General features: G+C 53.9%; 1 protein-coding gene across 2 annotated transcripts in view; it reads left to right on the top strand.

Annotated features, from left to right (window-relative positions):
- Positions 3140-22194, top strand: part of CRHR2 (corticotropin releasing hormone receptor 2) — a 45090-nt gene continuing 26035 nt past the window's right edge. Inside the window, exons 1-3 of one of the 2 annotated variants that reach the window (XM_018047111.1) lie at positions 3140-3273; positions 12977-13067; positions 19478-19603. In XM_018047111.1, the coding sequence (XP_017902600.1) occupies positions 3181-3273; positions 12977-13067; positions 19478-19603 (310 nt within the window). In that variant the 5' untranslated portion in view covers positions 3140-3180. Of the gene's footprint in view, positions 3274-12976; positions 13068-18978; positions 19317-19477; positions 19604-22194 lie in introns of those variants that run through there. The other variant, XM_018047110.1, reaches the window with a different exon arrangement.

Genomic DNA, 22194 nt, shown 5'->3' with positions numbered 1-22194 from the left:
CACCAGTTTTCCCTTAGGAACAGAAAGCTTATAAATGACATTTTGTATTAGCCTTGCCCAGATCAATAGCTTCAGGCAGGGTCTCTTCTGCCACCAACAATCTCTGAGAGCAGAGAAGAGCTGTCCAGGGGACAATTTAGGGGCTCGAAAATGTTTGTCTGTCTTGTAATGTTGTTGCTATATGTTTTTAACCCATTCCATTTAGGAGGGCCAAGTCCAGACTTTCCTAACCTTCTAGGCTCCTGTAGGTCCCCAGCGATGAGATAAGAATTCCCATACAGCACTCATGACTCTAACTAGGTCATGTATTCTGAAACAGACTTGAGGTTCTGTTCTGACTCACTTGCTGAGGTTTGTCTTTGGAAAAAGCCATACCCTTCTCTGGTGTTTGGGTCTATCAGGGCAATTTAGAATCCTTTGCTCATAAAGGAGGTGCTCCCAGAAGAGACTGGTAAGAGAAGGGGAAAAGCAAGACAGAGAGGGGAAAGGAGACCCGCAGCGGTGAGATGCCTGGGAGCCCAGATGTTAATTACTTCTGGAGTTGGTTCACCTCCAGACAAAGGAGCACCAGCCAGTCAATGGCAAAGCAAGCCCTTGGGGGTTGGAAGATGTAAACCCCTGGGTTCCTGGGGATCAGTTCCTGCGTTGGTGCAAAATGTGGCTCTAGTTGTCCAAGAGATACCCTCCTATGAACATTCCAGGCTGCGGAAGGGCACCGATTTTGAAGCACACACAGAATGCCTGGCCAGAGAGGAATGAGGCCCAGCACCCTGCCTGCTCTGTAGACCCTCCTAGAACTAGGGCATATCTAGCTTCGTTGCGGCCTGTCCTCCACCCCTGGGGCCTCCGCTGTCCCTGCCCCAGCCAGACGCCCAGGCCAGCCAGCTGTGATTGCCTATCTCCTAGTTTCCGGCCCCCCCAATCCCCCTCTGGATAGATCTCTCCCTTCTTCATCACTTTAAATCATTCAAAGGTCTCCTGTAGCACAGTTTCCCTGGAGTGCCCCCATTACTCCCTGAGCTGCCATGCACCTTGTACCATCTCTCAGCTCCCTTCACAGTTACTTACACCCAGATCTCACTGGCTCCACATCTGCTCCCTCTGCTGGCGCTCTCTGCACAGGCAACAGGGCTGACCTTGAGGTCAGAGCCTCTGCTCTCTGCTCAACAGCACCCACTGTGAGTCTGGCCGTGGAGGTACTCTGCTAACACGGCTGAAAAGGACTGGTGATACTCATGATGACCCATCAACTCTCTTTCTGAGTCTCCCCACCCTTCAGTCAAAGTCCTGCTGAGTGGTCATTTCCTGCCAGGAGCCCTCTCTGACCAAGCCTATCTGACTGGGTCTGGTAAAGCCATATCCTGTCTCAGCGGTTCCTCCTCCAACCCCGTCACCTTCAAATGAATGGGGAGGTCTGGTCGACTCTTCCTTTGCTTTCCCCATAAAGATGCCTCTGCACCACAGGAGCTAGACTCGGACAACAGAGGAGAAAGAGAGGAAGAAATAAAAAGAAGAGCCTCCAGCCTCCCCGCCAAGCTGGAGACCAACCTCATTCAAGGGCCTTCAGCAAACAATGCACATCAAAGAGAAGCCAGGGGCTCAGATTTAGGCCCCAAGATTTCAGGGGAGGGCGATGAGGAAGCTGAAGGCACAGTCAGGAAGGGCTACCTGGAGGAAGAGGGTAGAGAAGGGGAGGACCTGAGGGACAGAAAAGTGTCCCAGGCAGAGACCAGACTGAACATAAACTGTCTAAGTTTCCATAACTTGGGCTGCACCCTCCCAGGAAAGCTCAGTGCCTCACTAATCACATTCCTCAAATGCTTTCCCCTCAGATCCTAACAACATTGGAACTGCTGCTTAAGCTTTTCAACTCTGCACACCAGGCCCACCTGTTTGGACAGTTCCAGAGGCTGCTTCAAGGGCTCCCAGAGAACTAGCCTCACCTCCAGCCCCACTCTGGGCCTGTCCCCATCTGAGACCAGCATCACTCAGCCCTGCCTGGTATCGGGATCCCTGTAAAATCTACTGAAACATGCCAATGCCTGGGCCCCATCCCAACCTATAAACACAGAAGCTCTGGGCGGCGCCTGGCATCGCTGCATTTATTGTCCTTGTTTTTTTTTTTTTAATACAGTTTTTAGCTTTTTATTTCGAATTTACAGAATACTTGGAAGAATGATCCAAAGAATACACATGTAGTTGCCCACATTTCCCAATTATTTACATTTTGCCTCATTTGGTATATTGTTCTCTTTATCACTATGTATGTGTTTATGTGTGCACGTGTATGTATATTTCTGAAGCATCTCAAAATAAGTTTGAGATATGGTGCCCCTGTATCCCTAAATATTACTCCATAAGAACAAGACTCCACAGTGCAGTCATCAAAATCAGCAAGTTGAACATTGATACAGAGCTATTATTTAATTTGGCCTCCACATAGGAATTTCAATTGTCCCAATAGGCATAGTGTTAGTCTCTCAGTCATGCCAGGCTCTTTGTGACCCCATGGACTGTAGCCCAGGAGTCTCCACTGTCCATGGAATTCTCCAGGCAAGAATACTGGAGTGGGTTGCCTTTCCCTTCTCCAGGGGAATCTTCCCAACTCAAGGATTGAGCTTGGGTCTTCTGTATTGCAGGCAGACCCTCTACGGTCTGAGCCAACAGGGAAGTCTCCAGTAGGCATGGTGCCTGTTAAAAGCTCCCCAGGACAATTAGAAGATGCAGGCAGGGCTGGAAAGCCTGGTGGGGATGCGATCTACCCAGCCTATTCAGTGTTCTGGCCACAACCACCGCCAAGACCCCCTCTTCCCTTTCTCGGTTCCTCTCTCCCCGGAGCAGGGAGCTCCAGCCTTGGCAAAAGTGGCCGACTGGTGAAAGGCATTAACCCCTTCTCTGGGGGCAGAGTCTGGGCTCTGGCTGCCTAGGCAGAAGCCGCTGCCCGGCGCCGCTATAAATAACCTGGAGGGGGCGGGCCGCGGGGCGGTGTCCCTGCGGGCGGGGGAGGCAGGAGATACCCCCAGTGCCCAGGGCCGTACCTCGGCCGCCCCGGCGCGTTGGGGAGGGAGGGGCCCACTCCGCTCCGGCCGGTAGCGGAGAAGGGTGGGAGGCACCGGAGTCAGCGGGCGGGGCGGACGGCCTGAGCTGGGTGGTGCGCTCCTGTTCGCGGCCGCACAGGGCATGGGGGGTCCCGCGGGGGCCCCACGCCTCCTCCACGTCCCGCACTGTGTCCTCTGTCTGCTCTGCTTTCTCCCGCCACTGCTTAAAGTAAGTGTGGGGTGTGGTGGGGGGTGCTGTTCTCAGGGTGGGGGTGCCGGGAGCTGGAGCTCTGTGCTCTCCTGACTGCGAGGGGGCGGAGGTGGGGGGTGGGGGGCTCACTGCTTAGTTACTGGGTTTAGTTTCACTCAGCCCTGTTAGGAGATGGATGGAAGAGGTCTTAGGGCTTGGTGGCTGGCATGGAGTTGGGGATCCCTGCATCCGGTGATGGGATGGAGATGTCCTGCCTAAGTGAGGGGGAAGGGGAGGGAGATGAAACTCTTAACACTAGCTAGCATGGGACTTAGCAGCCCTTGTGGATGAGCAGAGGGTGCAGGGAGACGCCCTAGCGTCTAGGACATGCCCTTTCCTCAGATCCAGGAATTCCTAGTCTCGGTCCACTCTCCCCTCCTCCATGGATTGCACTCCTCCTTCCTTGTAGGAGCCTCAAGTCCCTTCCTCACCCCATCCCAGTTCTGGTCCTTCCCTACAAGGGATCCCCAGAAAGCTGTCCCCTGTCTCTTGCAGGCAGGCCAGTCCCCACCCTCCTCTCGGTGCCTGAAACCAGGCAGCCCTCTGTATCAAATGAGCAATGGAGCAAAGGGGATACCTGGGGGAACCAACCTTGCCAAGCCCTTCTCAAAGCTGTAAGTATCCCCCCATGCCCAAAGCTGTGGGTGTGCGCACTGGCCAGAGTCAGGGTCTGCAGGTGGGAGCTGGGGGTGTTGAGATGGAGAAGAGCTGCACAGAAAGAGCTGAAGAAGTGGGAGTGAGGTTGGGAGGGAGTGATACCCAGAAATGGATGTGGGAGGAATTGATCTCTAACTCTTTCCCCCATTTTACAGATGGGGAAACTGAGGTTCAGAGAGGGAGGGCCACACTTTTCATGAAGAGCCACAACATTAAAAGTGTTCAAGGCCATGCAGGGCAAGGGTCAGAGCCAGGATGGAGGTCAGGAGGCCTGGTCCCATCCCCATATGTCACAGAGGACTCCTTGAGCATCCACTGTCTGTGGCAAAGTGGTTTTGCCAACAGACTTGATCAAATCCCTGCTCTGCTGATTAGTCTGTCACCTTGGGCAGGCTACTCACATTTCCCCTCAGTTTCCTCCTGGGTAAAATGAGGATGGTTTTGGTGCTTAATGAATAAGGTTGTCATGAGGAATGGTTGTGACTGTGCCTGGCACAGAGTTAGCACTCAGTAGACACAGCTGGGGTTTTGTACCAGGTACTTGAAATGAAGACACGAGGGGCCCTGCCCTTCCAGGGGGTCTGGTTAGGTGGAAGACAGGACAGGGCACCGTGCCAGGGTGTGGTCAGTGCACCAATGGGCAGATAGTCCCTGGACCTGCCAGGTCCTTTTAATGACATTTCAGGGAGAGGTGGAGGCTGTGGAGTAGATTCACTACCACCCACAACCTCTTTCCTACTCCTGATGTCTTCTCTGAGCTCTTTTGCCCCCTAGCACTTGTTCCCTGGGTGGGTGCCTTCCAAGAGAGCTGGTGTTAGGACCAGGGTGGCCCTTTGGCCCTGCCCCTCTGGGAGCCATGATGCCAACTGCCCAAGCTGGTTAGATGGAGAGGGTTGCTGGTTGCTGCCCCAGACTCCAGCGCGGGTGGAAGAGTCTGTGGGAGGTTACCCTGGGTCCCAGGGATGTCAGGACCGGGAACCTCAGAGGCAAGAGTCTGCTCTCCCCTTAGAGTCCACCCAGGCCCTGCCCCTAGCCCCCTGGATGGCCCAAGATTAGAGACTAGTTAACCACCCAAAGGTATCATTGCATAACTGCCAAAGAGCACTGTGGTCTCTCTAGCCCCAAAGAGCAGTCTTCTTTGCTCTTGGTCTTCGTGGTAATGCTATTTATTTCTGGATCCTTTTCCAACTATTCTGAGATTTCTGTTGTCTATGAAAATAGAGTAAGTGACCTGGAGCAGGTGGTGGAGAAATAAGAGAACCCAGGAGGGACCTGGCCTCCAGCCCTCTCATTTATTCAGTAATACTTTGTTCAACCAGTATTTAAGGAGGATTATGTGTGGTAAAGACACAAGGGTGAAAACATCAGCCTTTACCCTATGAAGTTGATAGCCTAGAGCAGACATGAGCAGGAAGAAAATAATGGTGAAGAATTAATTGTGTATTTACTAGCTGGTCATGAGAACTGATGGCTCAGCGAGTAAAGAATCACCTGCAATGCAGAACGAACATGGGTTGGTTCCCTGGCTCAGGAAGATCCCCTGGAGGAGGAAATGGCAACCCACCCCAGTACTCTTGCCTGGAGAATCCCATGGACAGAGGAGCCTGCTGGGCAACAGTCCAAAGGGTCTTAAAGAGTCTGATAGGACTGAGAGACTAAGCACACACATGGGAGCTAAGAACAAGTGTGTGCAGATGTAAGAGCCTCTGCCAGAATTGGGAGGAGATCTAGTGGGAGGTGGGCAGGATGGCGGGGTGGAGATGCGGTGCTCCTGGATAGGGACTGAGAAAAGAGCAAGCTAGAGGGAAGGCTCCAGGGTTCCAACCCTGAGAAGAGATGGTATGAGGCTCCAGGGAGCATGGTGGTCCTGGTGGGACCTGATTTCTATCCCTGGGGAACTCAGGGCTCACTGACCTGGGGAGGTGCCTGATCTCACAATTGCAATTGTGAAAGTTCCAGCAGGCAGTTGAATAGTGAGGATACCCTGGGCCAGCCCCCACTGCAAGGGCCTGGAGGAGCCAAGCCTTCACTCTGGTGCTACTGGCTGCCCTCTGAGCCCTTGAGAAGCTACTTTGAAAGCAGTGTTGAAATCATACAGCCTTCTTGGGCACCAGGCGCCATGCCAAGCCCTTTGCTAAAACAGTGGGAAGGTGGGGACATTTATTTACAGACGGAAATGGAGGGCAAGTAAGGCTAAGGAATATGGCGCTGGATTCCAAAATCCTTGATTAAAATCGCCTCACCCTCTGTGACACACTGGTAAAGAATCTGCCTGCCAATGAGGGAGACACAGGTTCAATCCCTGGGTCAGGAAGAATCCCTGAAGAAGGAAATGACAACCCACTCCAGTATTCCTGCTTAGAGAATCCCATGAATAGAAGAGCCTGCCAGGCTACAATCCACGGGGTCACAAAAAGTCGGGCACGACTTAGCGACTAAACATCAACAACATCACCCTCTGTGAAGACCCCAAGAGTCCTATCTGGGTCCAGGTCCTCAGATTTCCGGGCAACAAGACACTCCCTCAGGACCTCAAAACAACTTTTCTTGCTTCCCAAGAAGGCTCAGCAAACAGGAAAAACACAGAGTCCAGAAGCCTGGACCCTCCCTAACCTGCACAGCCCCTCCCCAATACCAAGGCCAGGGCCCTGCACACCCCCGCCCGCCCCCCATACCCAGGGTCTACAGGGTGGGGGTGGGGAAACTCAGGGGCCATTTACCAGAAGCTAATTCATCTAATAACTCTTCCCCCAAATTCAAATACTCTCTGAGTGTTTTCTAACTTAATCAGCTAATTTGGTCTCTCCATTTTTGCCATTTTGTTGATGTTTTAGGATGTTTTTTAAAAAACCAATTTGTCTGAGGGCAATGCCCATTTAATTTCATATTCCTAGTCAGTCTCAGATTTGCAGCACTTTATGAATTACGGGACTATTCTGTATTCTCTTAACTGTCATTTTCTACTTTATCTAATTTTAAGCATTTTTAGGCCTCCTCAGTCAGTTTGTCTCAGGTCATTGTATCCAAAATGTTATTTTTATAAGATGTCATTTCAAATCTTCCAGAGGGAGGGGTATATTATTCCATAAGCTTATTTTGTTTATTCTCTTTAGCATCTGCACCAGGCTTACCACATGCTTGATACTGTTCTAAGCCCTGACACACATTACTGCTTTTAAGCTTCGCAACCACCCTGGGGCATAAGACCATCATTTACCCCCATTTGACAGATGAGAAAGCTGAGGCAAGTTCACGTGGTCAGTCATCTACTGGTAGTAGGGACAGGATTCAAAGAAGATAGACTGACTGCAGATTCAGTTCTGTTAATGAAAATGTAAGATATTCAGATACCAACACAATCAGAAAAAGGTGACTCTTAGGCAAACTGACATTAGATGAGTTGATCATTAAGAGATCATTTTAGGCCTCGTGACCTGTTATGAGACCTCTTCTGCAGTTTCTGCCTTCCCTCCCTCTCCCCACCCTCTTTATTCCTCCCTGCTGGTCCCTCAGACGTCTGTGTGCAGAGATCAGGGCATGACACAGGACAGGGAAGAGGGACAGAGGTGAGAGGGCACCACGGGCTTTCAGAGACGAGGGAGAGCACTTGGCAAGGGGAGGTCTGGAAGTTTCTCCAGGCAAGCTGGCAGACTGGATGGGAGAGTGGGACATCTTGGGCAGAGGGACCTGCTGGAACATGCGAGGAAGGGAGATCTGGCTGGAAGGCTGCTGTGGACTCCTGGGCTCTTCACTCAGAGATCTGGGCAGCTGATTTTTTAGAACAGAGCACCTTCCAGAAAGCCTGTCCAGATACTCCAGAAAATCATCACCTACTTCCTTTGTGTGACTGCCAGTCCCTCAGCCTCTGCCTCGGCTAGCCTCAGCTCCCGTATGGCCTCCGCTGTGTCTGCTCAGGGCCCAGGCTCAGCCTCCTCTCCCTCACCTTTCTTCCCCCTCTTCTGCCTCTCTGTCTCCCTCTAGTCTTCCTCTTCTCCTCTCCCCTTTCTTCCCTCTCTCCTCTTTCCTTCCTTCCCTGTCCTCCAGTGCCCTCATCTCCTCCTCCTTCCCCGGGACAGGGCCTGAGTTCCTCCTGCCTCTATTCCTAGCTCAGGCTCAATGAAACCAGTGAATGAAAGAGAACCCTGGGGAGGACTCCCCCCCCCCCCAAAGGAGTCCTCTCTGACCTTGGGCAGAGTGGGAGGAGGCAGGGAGCTTACCCCATTCCCCTCCAGTTACTGGCAGCCTGGCTTCAGGACCTGTGGTCCCAAATCTCCCAGGCTTAGACCAGTGGCTAATTTTAGAGGAAGCCTTGTCACCAAGCCAGGAGGGAGCACTAGGCTGGGCCAGACCCCCTGGCTCCAGGGAGATGGCACCTTTCAAGCCCGCCTGTCCCCTGGGGCACAGGTTCTGCTTGGACAGGGCCCAAGGGTGGAGAAAGAGCAGCTGGCATCTTGGCTTCAACCCACTGCCTCCTCCCCCTGTCAGGGCAACTCCCTTGCCCTCGTCTAAGGTGAGAGCTTCTGATTCCAGACACACCGAGGCTGGAACTAGGACCCCAGCCATTCTCAAAGGGAGAATTCAGAAAGAAGGCTGCCTGGCAAGCTGGAAAACCCCAGAGCCTGAGTTCCCAGAGCTGGGGGTCAGGGTGCCACTCTACCTGGTGGAGGGGGCCATGGTCTCATCCACACAGACATTTATTGAGCATCTGCTGTGTGCCAGGCTCTGGACTGGGAACTGTGACCTGGATGTGAATCAAACAGACATGGGCCCTGAGGTCCGGCAGCCTGTAGCTTCGTGGGGCAGGACTGAGGCGTAAGGACAGCTCTCTGTTGCTGTAACAGCCAAGAGCTAATCAGTACAGAAGCCCAAGGTGTCTGCCACACAAGGTAAAGGGGTCTTCAGGGGGCTCAGAGTCAGTTCCAGAAGCCAGACTTCTTGTGTCTCTTGAGCACAGCCCTGCCCAACTGACTGGGTCTGCTTCCTCTCCTGCCATGACCTAGCTCTCTGCCTGAAGCCCCCCACTCCAGTGGTGAGAGCAGCTTCTTACTCACCCTGTTTGGAGCCAGGGTCCTCCCAGCATCCATGGACCACAGGCCTTCACCTTCTTACTCAGCTCGTCCGTGTGTATCTGACCAACTCTTAACCTACTAGACTATCTGTCCAATCGTGCCTCTGCCCCTTACTCACTCATTGTGTGGCCTTGAGCGGTGACTTCACCACTCTGGGCCTCAGTTGCCTCACCTGTAAAATGGGATCATTACAGAGACCTCAGTGGCAGTTGTGAAGATTAAATGGGCTTTGCTGAAGTATTCAGAGCTTCATCTAGGACGCAGGAAATGCTGACTACACATCAAAGAAGCCTCTTTCCAACCGGTGAGCACAGGCTAGTCTCTTGTTGATCTGTGCTGGCTTCTCATCGCGGCGGCTTCTCTTGTTGCAGAGCATGGGTGTCTAGGACAGGCAGGCTTCAGTAGTTGTGGCTTGTGGGCCTAAATGCCCCGTAGCTTGTGGAATCTTCCTGGGCCAGGGATCGAACCTATGTCCCCTGCATCGGCAGGTGGATTCGTAACCGCCAGACCACCAGGGAAGTCCCACCCTCTTAATAGCATCCCTAGACCAGAAGCTCGCTGCTTCCTGTGCAGGCCCTGTGCTTCCCTGCCTCTCAGCCTTTGCTTGCCCAACTCCCGCCCCTAGAATTTCTTTCTGCTCCTCTTACCCTTCCTCCTCCCTTGGACTCAGCTTCCATGCCCAGTTTCCTCGCCCAGCATCCACTGAGCACTGCTGAGCAGTGAGCCCGGTGAGGGAGGTGCAGATGTACTTTCAGGGGCCACTGTCTGTAGAAGGGGGGCTGCTGAGGGCTGAGGGGGAGCTGCACTGGCTGGAGAGTTTGGAAGGTGGAACACAGGGTTTCCAGGAGGTTTTTCTAGAGGAGAAGGGCTTGATCCAGGCCACGGGACTCCCTCTAATGGGGTTGGAACCCTCTATCTCTGAACTCTCTAACTAGAGCCTTCCTAGAGTCCATGGCGACATGGACACATGGAACATGTGCCTTCTATGTGCCAGCTCTTGACATTCAGTAATTTGTGTGATGCACACCAAATCCCAGGGGCCTGTATTATCCTCATTTCAAAGGAGGAGGGCAGGACTCAAGGAAGTTGAATAACTTGGCCAAGGCCACAGCGCTGAGGAGCAGCAACCCCAGAGCCCTGAATGTGGGCGGGTTCGCGTCTGCCGCCTCGGAGAGCTCATCACCCAGCCCTTGGGGGTATTCATTCGTGGCTGTGTCTCTGCTCTCCCTGGCCCACCGTGTGCTTTCTGAGGGCACCAGTCTCTTCTTCCTCCTGCCTGCCCACCTACCGCTCACCACCACCCACAGCAGCGGCTGTGTCCAAAATAGGCACCTCCAGAGTATGCCGCAGGTTTGAGCGGAGTCAGATCCAGCCAGCCGGCCCCTTGAAGAGAATGAATGTCTTTAACAGCTTATTGGACCAGCGAAGAAGGAGAGGGAGCCCAGATCTGGGAGTTATTCCAAACCCTTTCTGATCTGCTCGCCATTTTGCCCACGCTTGAGCAGCACACATCGATACTGAGCACAGTGGCTGTGCCCCCTGCTTTACTCAGCCAGAAGACTCAGCTGTGGCCTCAGATCACAGCGACTGATACAAGGACAGCCCCACCATGCCTGAGTCCCACTGGAGGATGTCCTGTGTCCCTATCCGTGAGCTTAGCACACATGTTCAGACTCCCACCTAAAGCTGAACACGAGATGCCTGGTAACTGGGCCATAGTGTGGCCTCTGGGGGCTTTGAGAGAAGGGGCTTGCATCTAAGATGCAAACTCTGGTCGGTCAGAGTCCACCATCAATGCCGAGCACCTCTGCATTGAGCATTGCTCCTCCAGTGACCTCCAGAGGCTGGGGGCTTCCTAGGAACTCACCCCATCCCCCAAACAAACTGCTACCGGCTGCTTCTCAAACAAAGAGAAGGGGGCTGGAAAGGGGTAATGGGTCAGGCCTAGGACCCGCACTTTCCCCAGACCAGCTGAGGGTGGGACACCAGAATTCTTCTTGGAGGATCTTGGGACCCAGAGTGTCCCTCCCCAGCCCACCTCACCCCTGGCAGGTGGCTCTCTGGGCAGCTGGGCTTTCCTGATGCCCAAGAAGCTGACACTGGGTAGCTCCTGGCATCCCTGGGATATGTGAACAACAAGACCATGGCCCCCAGTATCTGTCCTGCAAGCCAAATGGCCAGAGCTCCTGGCTGATGGCTCAGGAAGCTCCTTATAGTGCACACACACTATATGCATATTAGCCACATACACAAGCACACACCCTACACAGACATATACATGCCCCGCACATATACCCCTTATGCACACTAACCTCACACACAGGACTTCGGCTCCCCAGAAGTTCCTTCTGCCCTTAGCCCCGTGGAGACAGTTGACAGAACCCAGGAGCAATGAGTGCTTGTGGGTTCTGGCCGTGCCGCTCTTGCTCTTCCATCTGACCAAGCGGGGTCATTAATTAGGAGCTCCAGGCCAGTGTGGTGAGGGTGAGCGTGTAGCCTCCAGCCCTGGCACAGGAAATGGACTAAGCCTGATGTGAGGAACGTGATGTTTGAGGGCTGTCCGGCTCTGGTCCTGGGAATATTGTAGGACAAACATTGACCAGCTGCCAGGGAGGGAGCATCCGGCAGGCAGGAGAAAGGGGAGGGGCTGCCCACTACAGGGGCAGTCCTTTCTAGAATCAGGAATATCAGTGTTGGGGTGGTGCAAAAGTCATCTCATATGCACACATGCAAGTGCACACACTCACACACACTGGTCATAGGATAAAAACAGTGGTGGTCTTGGAAGGAATGGGAGACGATGGCTAGAATTGTAGAGGGCATTGCTTTTGTTCAGTCTCACACCATGCATTTCCCAGCCTCTCTGTTTTTGGCACATGTGTTGTCTATCTATGACACCACCCTTACCCTTATGACACCACCTCTATCCCAGCACTACCCTATGACACCGCCTCTATCCCAGCACTACCCTATGACACCGCCTCTATCCCAGCACTACCCTATGACACCGCCTCTATCCCAGCACGTCCCTTATCAACTGGGCAAACTCCTACTCAACCTTCAAAGCCCACACCAGTCTGACTTCCTCTGTAATGCTACCCCATTCCTTCTAAGCAAATTATAGACCCTGTAACAAGTTGGTTATCCATCCATCTTTCCCACCAAAAGATGGTCCCCTCGAGGACAGACAACCACATCTACTTTATCCCTCCATATTTAGCATTCCCTCATGACTTTTTCAGATGTGATCCTGGGTGATTTCTCTTTTGGATGGGATTGCCATTGTTACAACAACCATATTTGTTCCCAGGCAAGTCTCTACATTGGCACCATGGTCCCTTCCTTTTCCCCTACTTGTTTTCTGGCTGCCCCTAACATGCCACCTCTTCCAGGAAGCCTCCCCTGTCTTCCCAAGTTCAAGTTAGGAGTCTCTTCCACATATTAACCTTTGTAATTTTCTCGTTACCTGTGTGATAGGGAAACAAACTATCCACTCTTCTCCCATCTCTTCTGAGCCTCCAAGTCTAGGGGGTCCCTACCTGACCTGGGACTACTTTGAAGATGCCACTGTGTCCCCCAGCCTGACACACAGTCGGGGTTGTACAGTGTTTGCTAGGGGATTAAAGGGCTGGTGGACACCCCCACTCCAGCTTTGCCAACTGAAGAGCACAGGGCACATCCCATCCTGGGGAGGAAACCTTTAGGGGCTGAGGGATGGACAGAGCATGTTCTTCCCTGGGGCACCAAGCCTCACTAGACCACCTCTAAGGCCTTTTCAGGGTTCCAGGCCTGGCCAGGCTGCTGGTCTGCTGTGTGGGGCCTTGAACTTTCCCTCCTCTTTTTTCCTCTGTACAATATAGAGGAGTAAGGGACAGGACAGGGCGGGGCAGGGAGCAGGGAGGGGTAGACATATGCTGTCACTGTCTAGCCAGAGCCTGACCTTCATCCCTCTCGTCCTCTAGGTGGGGTCCAGCCAGGCACCCAGAGACCAGCCCGTGTGGGCACTGCTGGAACAGTACTGCCACTCCATCAAGACCTTTGCCAACCTCTCAGGTATGCCAGCCCCTTGCCACCACCTGCAGCAGACCCTGGGAAATGAGGGCGAGCCTCTGGGCCTGGGGGAGAAGCGGGCCAAGTCAGGCTTAGCAGGTGGTAGATAGAGACTGGCTTCCAGGCCTGGGCCTTGGGTCTGTCCTTGGGCAGCCTCCTTCCCCACTGGGGGCACAGGTCACTGATGAAGAAGGGCTCGGCCGGGAGTCCTCCTCCAGCTCCCGGCTCCCTATGTCTGTGCCTAAGGAAGTGGCTGGGCTGGCATTCAGGTGCCCAAGAAGGGGGTACCACTCTGCTTCAAACTCCAGCAGAAGGTGTAAAATACATTCCCCGTTGCCGTGGCTACAGGTGTCACCTCCTGGTAAGAACCTGTGAAGTAGCAGCTCGGTCCCTGAGTTCTGACCCCTTAGAGTTTCCTGGCAGCTGATTCAGAGTCATGGGGCAGCCACTGCAGAGCTCAGAAGAGCCCTGGGTCTTCACGGGCTCTGGAAAGACGTCCCCAAGGCTCCATCCAATGTCCCAGCCTTCTCAGGGCTGCAGCCACAGAGGCAGCAAGGAAGGAGGAGGGCTGCAGTGTCCCTGGGATCTGGAGCTACTGCCAGAGCAGAAGGAGACAAGAGTGCTGGCAAGAGCTGGGACCCGGCACCAAACGCAGCTTGAGTTGCGCACCAGAGAGGAAAACCCTGCCGTCTGCCCTCCTTACAATGGGGTGGTCAAGAGCCCAGGTGCTTGGGTCAGACAGACCCGATCCCAGATCTGGATCCCAGCTCCTCCACCTGACAGCTGCATGACCCTGAACAAGTCACCCGACCCATCATATTAATTTGCTTGTTAGTCACTCAGTCGTGTTCAACATTTTGCGTCCCCACAGACTATAGCCCACCAGGCTCCTCTGTCCATGGAATTCTCCAGACAAGAATACTGGAGTGGTTGCCATTTCCTCCTGCAAGGGATCTTCCCCATCCAGGGATCAAAATCCCAGTCTCCTGCACTGCAGGCAGATTCTTTAGCGTCTGAACCACCAGGGAAGCCCATTAATTTGCTTGGGCTGCTGTAAAATACCACAGACTGGTTAGTTTAAACAACACAATCACAAGGCCTCCCCTGGTTGACTTGTAATATCATTCATCCATTTCATAAATGGAATATGTAATATATGTATATATTTAATTTGGAAAAAGATATTTTAAAAAATCGAAGAAGACTATTAATGCTCATTATCCCACAACCCAGGAATTTTTTAATGTTTCTATCTGCCAGAAGTTTATCACACCATAGAATTTCATGTTGTTTTCTTTTTTCTTTTTCCACAAAACCAGGATGATCCTGTGTCTACAGTTCTGTAACCTGCTTTTTCTTCTTGTAACTCAGAGTGAACATTTCCCTGTGTCATTAATTATTCATCCACCACATTGCTGGTGGTGCTGCCTAGCAGCCACGGTGGGGACGCATCATCCCTCATTAACCATGCCTCTGCAGTGGGCGGTACTGGCTGTTAGGATGCCCTTGAACTTCAGGAATAGTTTCTCTTGTCCCCACATGATAGGTATCTCCTTTTAGGTGTCCACCAATTGAGAAAATGCATGTTGACTAACCTAAAGCTCAGAAACAAGTAAAACAACCTATTGTTTAGATATATGTACGTGTGATAAAACTGAAAAAATTAAGAGCAAAGGAAAGATAAATGCAACATTCAAAGAATGTTCCCTCTGAGGAAGGAGTGTATAGATAAATTTGTAAGTGATTGGTAATGATCTAGTTTTGGATTGGGCAATAGATCATTATATGTGCTACTACATACAAACTTTCATAACAGAAAAGACTCAAATGAAATAAAGTTGGGCCATGTATAGGCTAATGATGACAAAGGGCCATGAATCAAAGATTATGATTCATTAAATTGCATGACCCTAAGGTCCAAATAAAGGAAGAAAAACCCCACGTAATCACAAGAGACTTCAGGCAGGCTTTAAGTGGATTGTTTCTATTTTATTCATCACAGAGGAATCTAATAGAGCATATACTGTAAGTTGTAAGGCATATTATTTTTTCAGTCCATAGGCAATGTAAGAGTCCAAATGGAACCAAGGATCCCTTGGAAATAACTCCCTAATCTAACACGCACACACACACATTCACACACACATACACACACACACACACACACACACACACACACCAGGACTGGTCATATGTGAAGAGACCCTTGGATCTCAGGAGACAGGGCTTCTGCCAAAGCATTCATTCCTCCAGTGTTGATTTGCTGAGCACAAGCGTGAAGCACTCTGATGGGTGCTGGGGACTGGTTAGTGAACATGACCAGCCCTGCCTTCCACAATAGAAAAACTAATAACCTTGCTGTGATATAGACTAGCCCCCAGCAGACTGAGGCATGGAGAAGAGCCACCCACCCTAGATGAGACACAGGAGGTGGGGGCTAAGCTGAGCATTAGAAGGGCGGATGGGAGTCAGCTGGGGTAACTGCAATAGAGTGGTAAGGGCGTTCCCGGCAGAGGGGACAGCACATGCGAAGGTGTGGAGGCAGAGAATGTTCCAAGGGAATGGTGAGTGGACCCACAGGGCATCTCAAGTTCAGCAAGAGGAGAGGATGGGGAACAGGCAGACATGAAGAGCGCTGTTTGCGATGCTGAAGAGCTGGGCTTCGTCCCAAGGGCAGTGGAGAGCTGCTCTTGCGAGAAGTCACACAATCATAGAAAAATCACTTCCTCTGCCCAGTGGAGGAGGCAAGGAGCCCAGTCTGGCTGCTGTGGAGAGGAGGATGGCCTGGGAGGGGTTGGAGGGGGAAATTCCTTTTCTTCCTCTGGGCCTCCATTTGGCTATCTGTAAATGACAGTGTGGAGTTGGACAGTTGCCAGGAGCCCTTCCTGCTCCACAGCCTGGTCCCTGGCTCCACTTGAAGACACCAGGCCATCTCCACTGTGCCACGGTGAAGTGAGATGGGATGAGGAAGGAGTGTCTGGTCTGGCCTGGGGCACCATCCCCCGTGCCACAGGGCAAGAGTGGGGCACCTTCTGGCCTCTCCCAAGCCTTCCATGCCCTCAGCAGCCCCATTGTAACCACAGTGAACCCCACAGCCTGTCCCAGTTCTGTATACTCTTCAGCCTGACTGAGCACAGCCGCTCAGACATGCAAAGGCTGTCCCCTTAAATCCTGTTTTCTAGTGGATATCCGATGGGTGGTGGGATGAGTGAGAGAAAGTGGGTACTGTGCAGACCTGCGACTATGTGAGATGCTGTGTGTGTTTCCACTATGCTCTGCACGCCTGTCCAGTGTTCAGCTGAACCCTGGAGCACCTGGACTGCCACTGCAGCTGCCATCAGAGGTGGGCCAGAGGTACCTGCCCCCACGAAGCCCAAGACACACAGGTGTCCCCCCCAGCACCTGTCACACTGCCCTACAGCTTATTTGCTACCTCTCCCACCAGCCTAGGGGCATACAGACTGTCCTGAATACCTCTGCCCCAGTGCCTGGCCTGGGAGCTCACCTCCATCCCAGGGACCTCCCACCCACCTCTGCTTCCTTAGCTAGCAAAAAGGCCCAAACTTTAAGGGTAGTTGGAGTTCATCTAGGTGAGGAAAGTTTTTGCTCTTTACAATTTCTTCCTCATTTACTTATTTGCAAACACTAAAATGAGCTGTAAAATGCATTTGTTCCAAAGCTGCTCCTTTTTCCATTTTCCTCTCTGTCACACCTAGAATAGCAGACAATCGTGCTGGTGATAATAAACTCCACGATGAAATGGCACTGCATTCTGGAGGCCAGGGGGCCTTGGGTATCTGGGCCTGTGCTCAGGTCCCGACTGTCCTGTCAGGATGCAGAATGGTCTTTAGCTCTGCCCCTGAAATGGTCACTTCCCAGAGGAACCTTTATCACATGTGCTCTCCAGTTAAGAGCAGTCCAGGTCACCCAGGCCAGCCTTCCATCCTGCATGTGAGACGTTAAGTCCTTGGCCTCTGGTCACTGGGCACTCACCTCCCCCTGAGACAGCTGCTTTTCCTGTGCGGTGGCTCTGGTGACGAACAGGTTAATAACTTTAGCTTGGGCTCTCCTTTCCCTCTGTGCTGGGAGCAGTGTGTGGAGCATGAATGAGACTACTTCCCAATGAAGAAATGGGCTGATTCTGCCAGCCACAGTCTAGCCTGTGGGGGATAAGCCCTGTGCAGCAGGGCTTGGTCTGGGACTCGGCCCGAGTCTCAGCCTGGCACTGGCGGCAGGACTCTGCCTAGGGTTGGGGTTGGGACCCAACTGATCCTCGCCTGCTCCTGGCACTGGTTATTAGGGACAGTCAGGGACCTCTGCCGCTGCAGCTGCCCAGAGCTGAGCCAAGGGCTCTGTCCATTTAAAAGGCAGAGGATAGACCTGGCTGGCTGGTCTGCACCTCGTACCTGCCAATCAGCTGGCCCCAGAGAGATTCCCGTGCTTGCTCTCTGGCTCTGCCTGGGCAATGAGAGCAGCATTAATATGGAGGCTGGTGAGACTGGAGCACACAAACACAGCCCAGTGTGCCTCTCCCCTTTCCCTGCTCAAGAAATAACGCTGGCTCAGGATGCTCTCAGCCTTCCCTTGCAGCTTTGTTCCCAGTGAAAGATGGCAAGAAGGACTAGGACTAGCCACCCTGGGGCTTCCAGCCCAGCTGGGACTGGGTCCCAGCTCTCCCTGCCCTCTAAAGATAAAAGCACACACATACACATTCACACACATGTACATCTCCCTCAGTCTTTGAGCATCTCATAACTCAGGACCAGAGTCTCAGGGCTGGGAAGGGCCTTTGAGAACGTTTCACTGATGGAGAAACTGCCGCAGAAGAGAGGGTGAGAATTGGGGTAACATGCAGGGAGAGCAGAGACAAAGGCAGGCCTGAATCCAGCCTGAGTTGAGGTGAGCCACATCCCAGGCCCTGTATCTTGAGCCCAGATCCACCCCCACCCCCCTCAGTAGACCTGAGCAGTGGATCTGTCCTCACACTCAGAATGGAGCCACAGGGAATTAAGGAGCAGGCAGTCCTGAGGGGCCTGGGCAAATTCCAGATAAAGGTTTTCAGCTCCTCCACACTTGCTGTGGGGTCTGATCTCCCCTCCACGCTTACTTAAACACACACACACACACCCGGCTGTACAAACCAGTTTCAGGTTGCCCTGCCCAAGCCAAGAGGAAAAGAGATTCTCACTTCTCCTTTTATTCCCTCTGAAACCCAGGGCAGTAAGACCTGGGTGTTTGAGGTTCTCCAGATAATTTCAGCCAGTTTCTCCCCTGGACTTCTCCATCTCAGTGAATGGCAACGCTACTCCTGCCCCCAGTCACCCAAGCGGGAGACCTGGCATTACCCCTGCCTCCTGGCTCCTGTTGGAAGCCACCCAGCCACCCCTCTCTCCAGTCCTGCCTCACCAGGGCTGGTTTTCCCGGAAATCCCTCTCCACCCTAGCGCCCATGGGCTGATACAGGTCTGCATCTATTCAAGCCTCTTGATCTCGCCAGCCTCTTTCGTGGCTCCCTTGATTCCCTCGACGCCCTTCCAATCCACTCCTTTCCCAGAGGCCACGGAGCCTTTTCTAGAGTGCAGATCTGCTCGTGGGCTCTCCACTCCCTGTCATCCCCTCCAGTGTCCTCGCTCAAGGAGAAGAAACAAATGGCGAGACACCGAAGGAGAAGAAACATGAGGCGAGCTTCTCGGGCGGGCGGGCGCGCTTTCCTGCCCCCTGCAGCCCCCAGAACTCGACCCTCGGGCAGGTCATTCCGCGACCCAAGGCGCACACTGTCCGTCCCCGCCGCCCTCCTCCGGACCTGGTGTGAGCCGGAGAAGGCGGACTCCGGGTTGGGCTGGTGGGCCGAGGGCGGGAGCCTGGGCCTGGCAGAGAGGAGCCGCCCGGCCCCGCCTCCTGGTGCAGCCATTGGCCGCGACCGAGCGGGTGGACCCGCAGCCGGGTGCGTTCTGCGGCTCCTCTCCGCTAAGGTCCAGACTTGGCGGTCCCCGACGTTCGAGCGCAGCGCCGGGAGGCTGTTGGCAGGTCGGGGCTGGACGAGAGAAGCCAAGACTGCGCTCTCTCGGCCGCTCACTCTCGAACCCAGCCCCTGGCAGCCACGCTGGGCGCGCAGTCACACTCCCTCTCCGCGCGCGGCTCCGGGGCGCAATGGACGCGGCACTGCTCCACAGCCTGCTGGAGGCCAACTGCAGCCTGGAGCTGGCCGAAGAGCTGGTTTTGGACGGCTGGGGGCTACCACTGCACTCCGAGGGTAGGCGGGAGCCGAGCAGACCCGGGCGGCGCGGACTCCTTGCCTGGCGCGTTGGGTGCGCCCAGGTCCCCGCGCTCGAGCGCCTCGCGCCCTGCGTCCTGCGGCGCCCTGCGGGCCCCAGCAGCCTCTCTGATCCCCGCTCCGCTCTCTCCCATCACCAGGTCCCTACTCCTACTGCAACACGACCTTGGACCAGATCGGGACGTGCTGGCCCCGGAGCGCGGCCGGAGCCCTGGTGGAGAGGCCGTGCCCCGAGTACTTCAACGGAGTCAAGTACAACACGACCCGTGAGTGTCCCTGGGACCCTCCGCCGCGGGCTCAACACCTGGCTCCCAGCAGGGCGGTTTAGAGGGTAGCGAGGGCTCCGAAGCCAGCGTCGAAGACCTGAGAGCCACGGCACGGTCATAGCGCCGGCATTAAAGACATAATGTTAGGGGCACTCCCTCTGCCCGTACCTCGGTAAGACAGTAATTTGCCCACGATTCCCGTGCTCCATGCGCTGAGAACCCAGAAAGAGAAGGAAATCCTTCCTTTTGAAGACAAATCTCTCTCCCACATTATATGCTCTGGTGCCTGAAGTTTCTCCGTTAGGGCTTCTCTTTGTTTAGCCTATTTCCGCCCCGCATCTCCCTGGGGCGGTGGGGAGGGATGGGGCGCCTAGGATATGTTCCCAACCCCTAGAGTGAGTGCGGTGGTCAGAATCTACTGTGGGAGACGGGGAGAGCAGGAGGCAGGAAGGATGGGGTGAGGCTTATGTTGGGGCTGGGCATGCGAAGTGTAGCTGTTTCTGGACCAGAGTGTGGGGTGTAGTCTCTTCCCTACCTGGATGTCCTGGGACTGGCTTTCTGGGCTGTGAGTCGGGGCAGTGGTCAGCATTACTCCTGCCACCCAGCGTCGTGTCTGAATCAGGCCCACCCCCACCTCCTGGGGAGAACAGCCTGTGCCCCTCTTCCTCCTGGCAAATCACTGGCTAGCTTGCCACTCTGTGGAGGACAGCAGCAGATGCTCCAGGAGTCACACAGCACCCAGGTGGGGTGGTTCCGTATGTGCTCTGGGAGGGGAAGGGGGTGCCTGAGTCTATGCCCTCTGGAAGGTCCAATGGGAGCCAAGTGGCAGTGTCTTGTGAGGCGTGGGACGCAACATCACTAGCCCACCCTGAAGGGCCACTCACATCTCCAGCCCCACCCACACCAGCAAAGAGCCTTCTGAGATGCTAGGCAGCAGTGGAGGACACCTGTTTGTCTGAAGCCCCTCATCCTGAAAACATAGCAACCTCTGTGTGTCTGAATAGTGGCATAGCTCCCCCATCAGCTCACTCATGCATGCTGTCTCGCACGCACACACACACACACACACACACACACACACACACACACACAAACATGTATGTCTGTCCACACTCATACCTTCACCCAGAGAGATGGTTAGTGGGCTAGACCGCAGTCTCTGCATCTAATGCTAAGCAGCATTGCCCTGTCTGCACCAGCGGAGGGCTCTCGTGGGCCCAGAGAGCAGCTTGCTTGGAGGAGTCCAATGGCAGTGGTGCTCCTAATGGAAGTGGGTGGGAGACCTAGTGGAGCTGCTGAGGAAGATTTCTGCGTCATCTGACCACGCTTCCTACCCATGATTAAGGTAGACCTTCCAGGGAGGAGGTGAGGTCCCCGATCCAGGAGGTGCGCAAGCAGAAGGAATGGCTTCCATGCTCCTTGCCAGTCCTGAGATTATAAAACTGTGTATTTAGGATCCTGTGTGCTCTGTGGGGTGGGGCAGTGGAGATCAGGGTCCCTGATTCAGTCTGAGCCAGAGATAAACGCTAAGTGAGGTGATGTGGCTCTTCTCCCCTCTGCCTGTGGACCTGGGGCAGCCCTGCTCTGGTTCCCACCCCTGCCTGGGCTGTCCCCTTTCTCCCCAACCCACCTGGAGCCCCCGAGGACAGGGCCTGGGTCTCTTCTCTTCAAACAGTTTATTAAACAGCTACTATGTGCCAGCCACTGCACTGGCATTGAGGCCCTCACTCACAATTGCAACAGACAAAGGGATACAGAGTTAAGAAATGCCATGATGGGGGAGTGCAAGGGGACTGTGGATGAGGAGGAAGGTGGGAGGGGAGACGGGGAAGGCTTCCCAAAGGGGGTGTTGCAGCACCTCCCACACCACTCACACCACGTCAGGTGAGAAGGCAAGAAAAGGTCAGGGCGCCACCAAGGTTGGCACATGTAGTGCCAATTAGCCCCTGGTACTAATGAACCACTGTCTTCATTTGGACCAAAGTACTGCCCACAGTCTGACTCCTGGTGAAGGGGAGAAGCATGGGGGCAGAAGGAGCATTGCTATTAATCAGTGTGACAGCTGAGGTGTGAAGAGCCGAGGCAGCTAATGTCAATGGCAATGATTGATTTCTCTCCTCCCCTGCCTCCTGGCCACTGCTTCCTTCTGCTCTGTTTGCCTTTTCAGTGGGATCTTTCCTGGACAAAGAAGGACACAGGAGGAAAACAGGTCCCATGAGAAGCCTGGGGGAAGAGGTGCAAGGGTCCTGGCTCTCTTCTTGCCCAATTTTGTTATGCTGCAGCCAGATCCCCGCTGCAGCCTCATTGTTTAGAGGGCAGGCATTGTCCAGGTGGGACAGCAGCTTAGGCATTAGTCCTGGTGAACTTTCACCCACTCAGCTGAGCACAGAGAATCGGCGACCAAACTCCCAAATGTGGACCATGGTCCAGGTGCCAGCTACCACTGAGAGAGCTTGGCATACATGACCTCCCACTTTCCCACCTCCCTAAGGCCCCCTGAGGTATGTACTGCTCTTGTGCCCATATTGCAGATGAGAAAGCTGAGGCTCAGAGATGTGAATGGGATTTTAGCAGGTGAAAAAGTCATAGGT

This window comes from Capra hircus, chromosome 4 (genome assembly GCF_001704415.2).
Source record: "Capra hircus breed San Clemente chromosome 4, ASM170441v1, whole genome shotgun sequence".
NCBI lineage: Eukaryota > Metazoa > Chordata > Mammalia > Artiodactyla > Bovidae > Capra > Capra hircus.
This window is presented reverse-complemented; position numbering and strand designations above follow the sequence as displayed.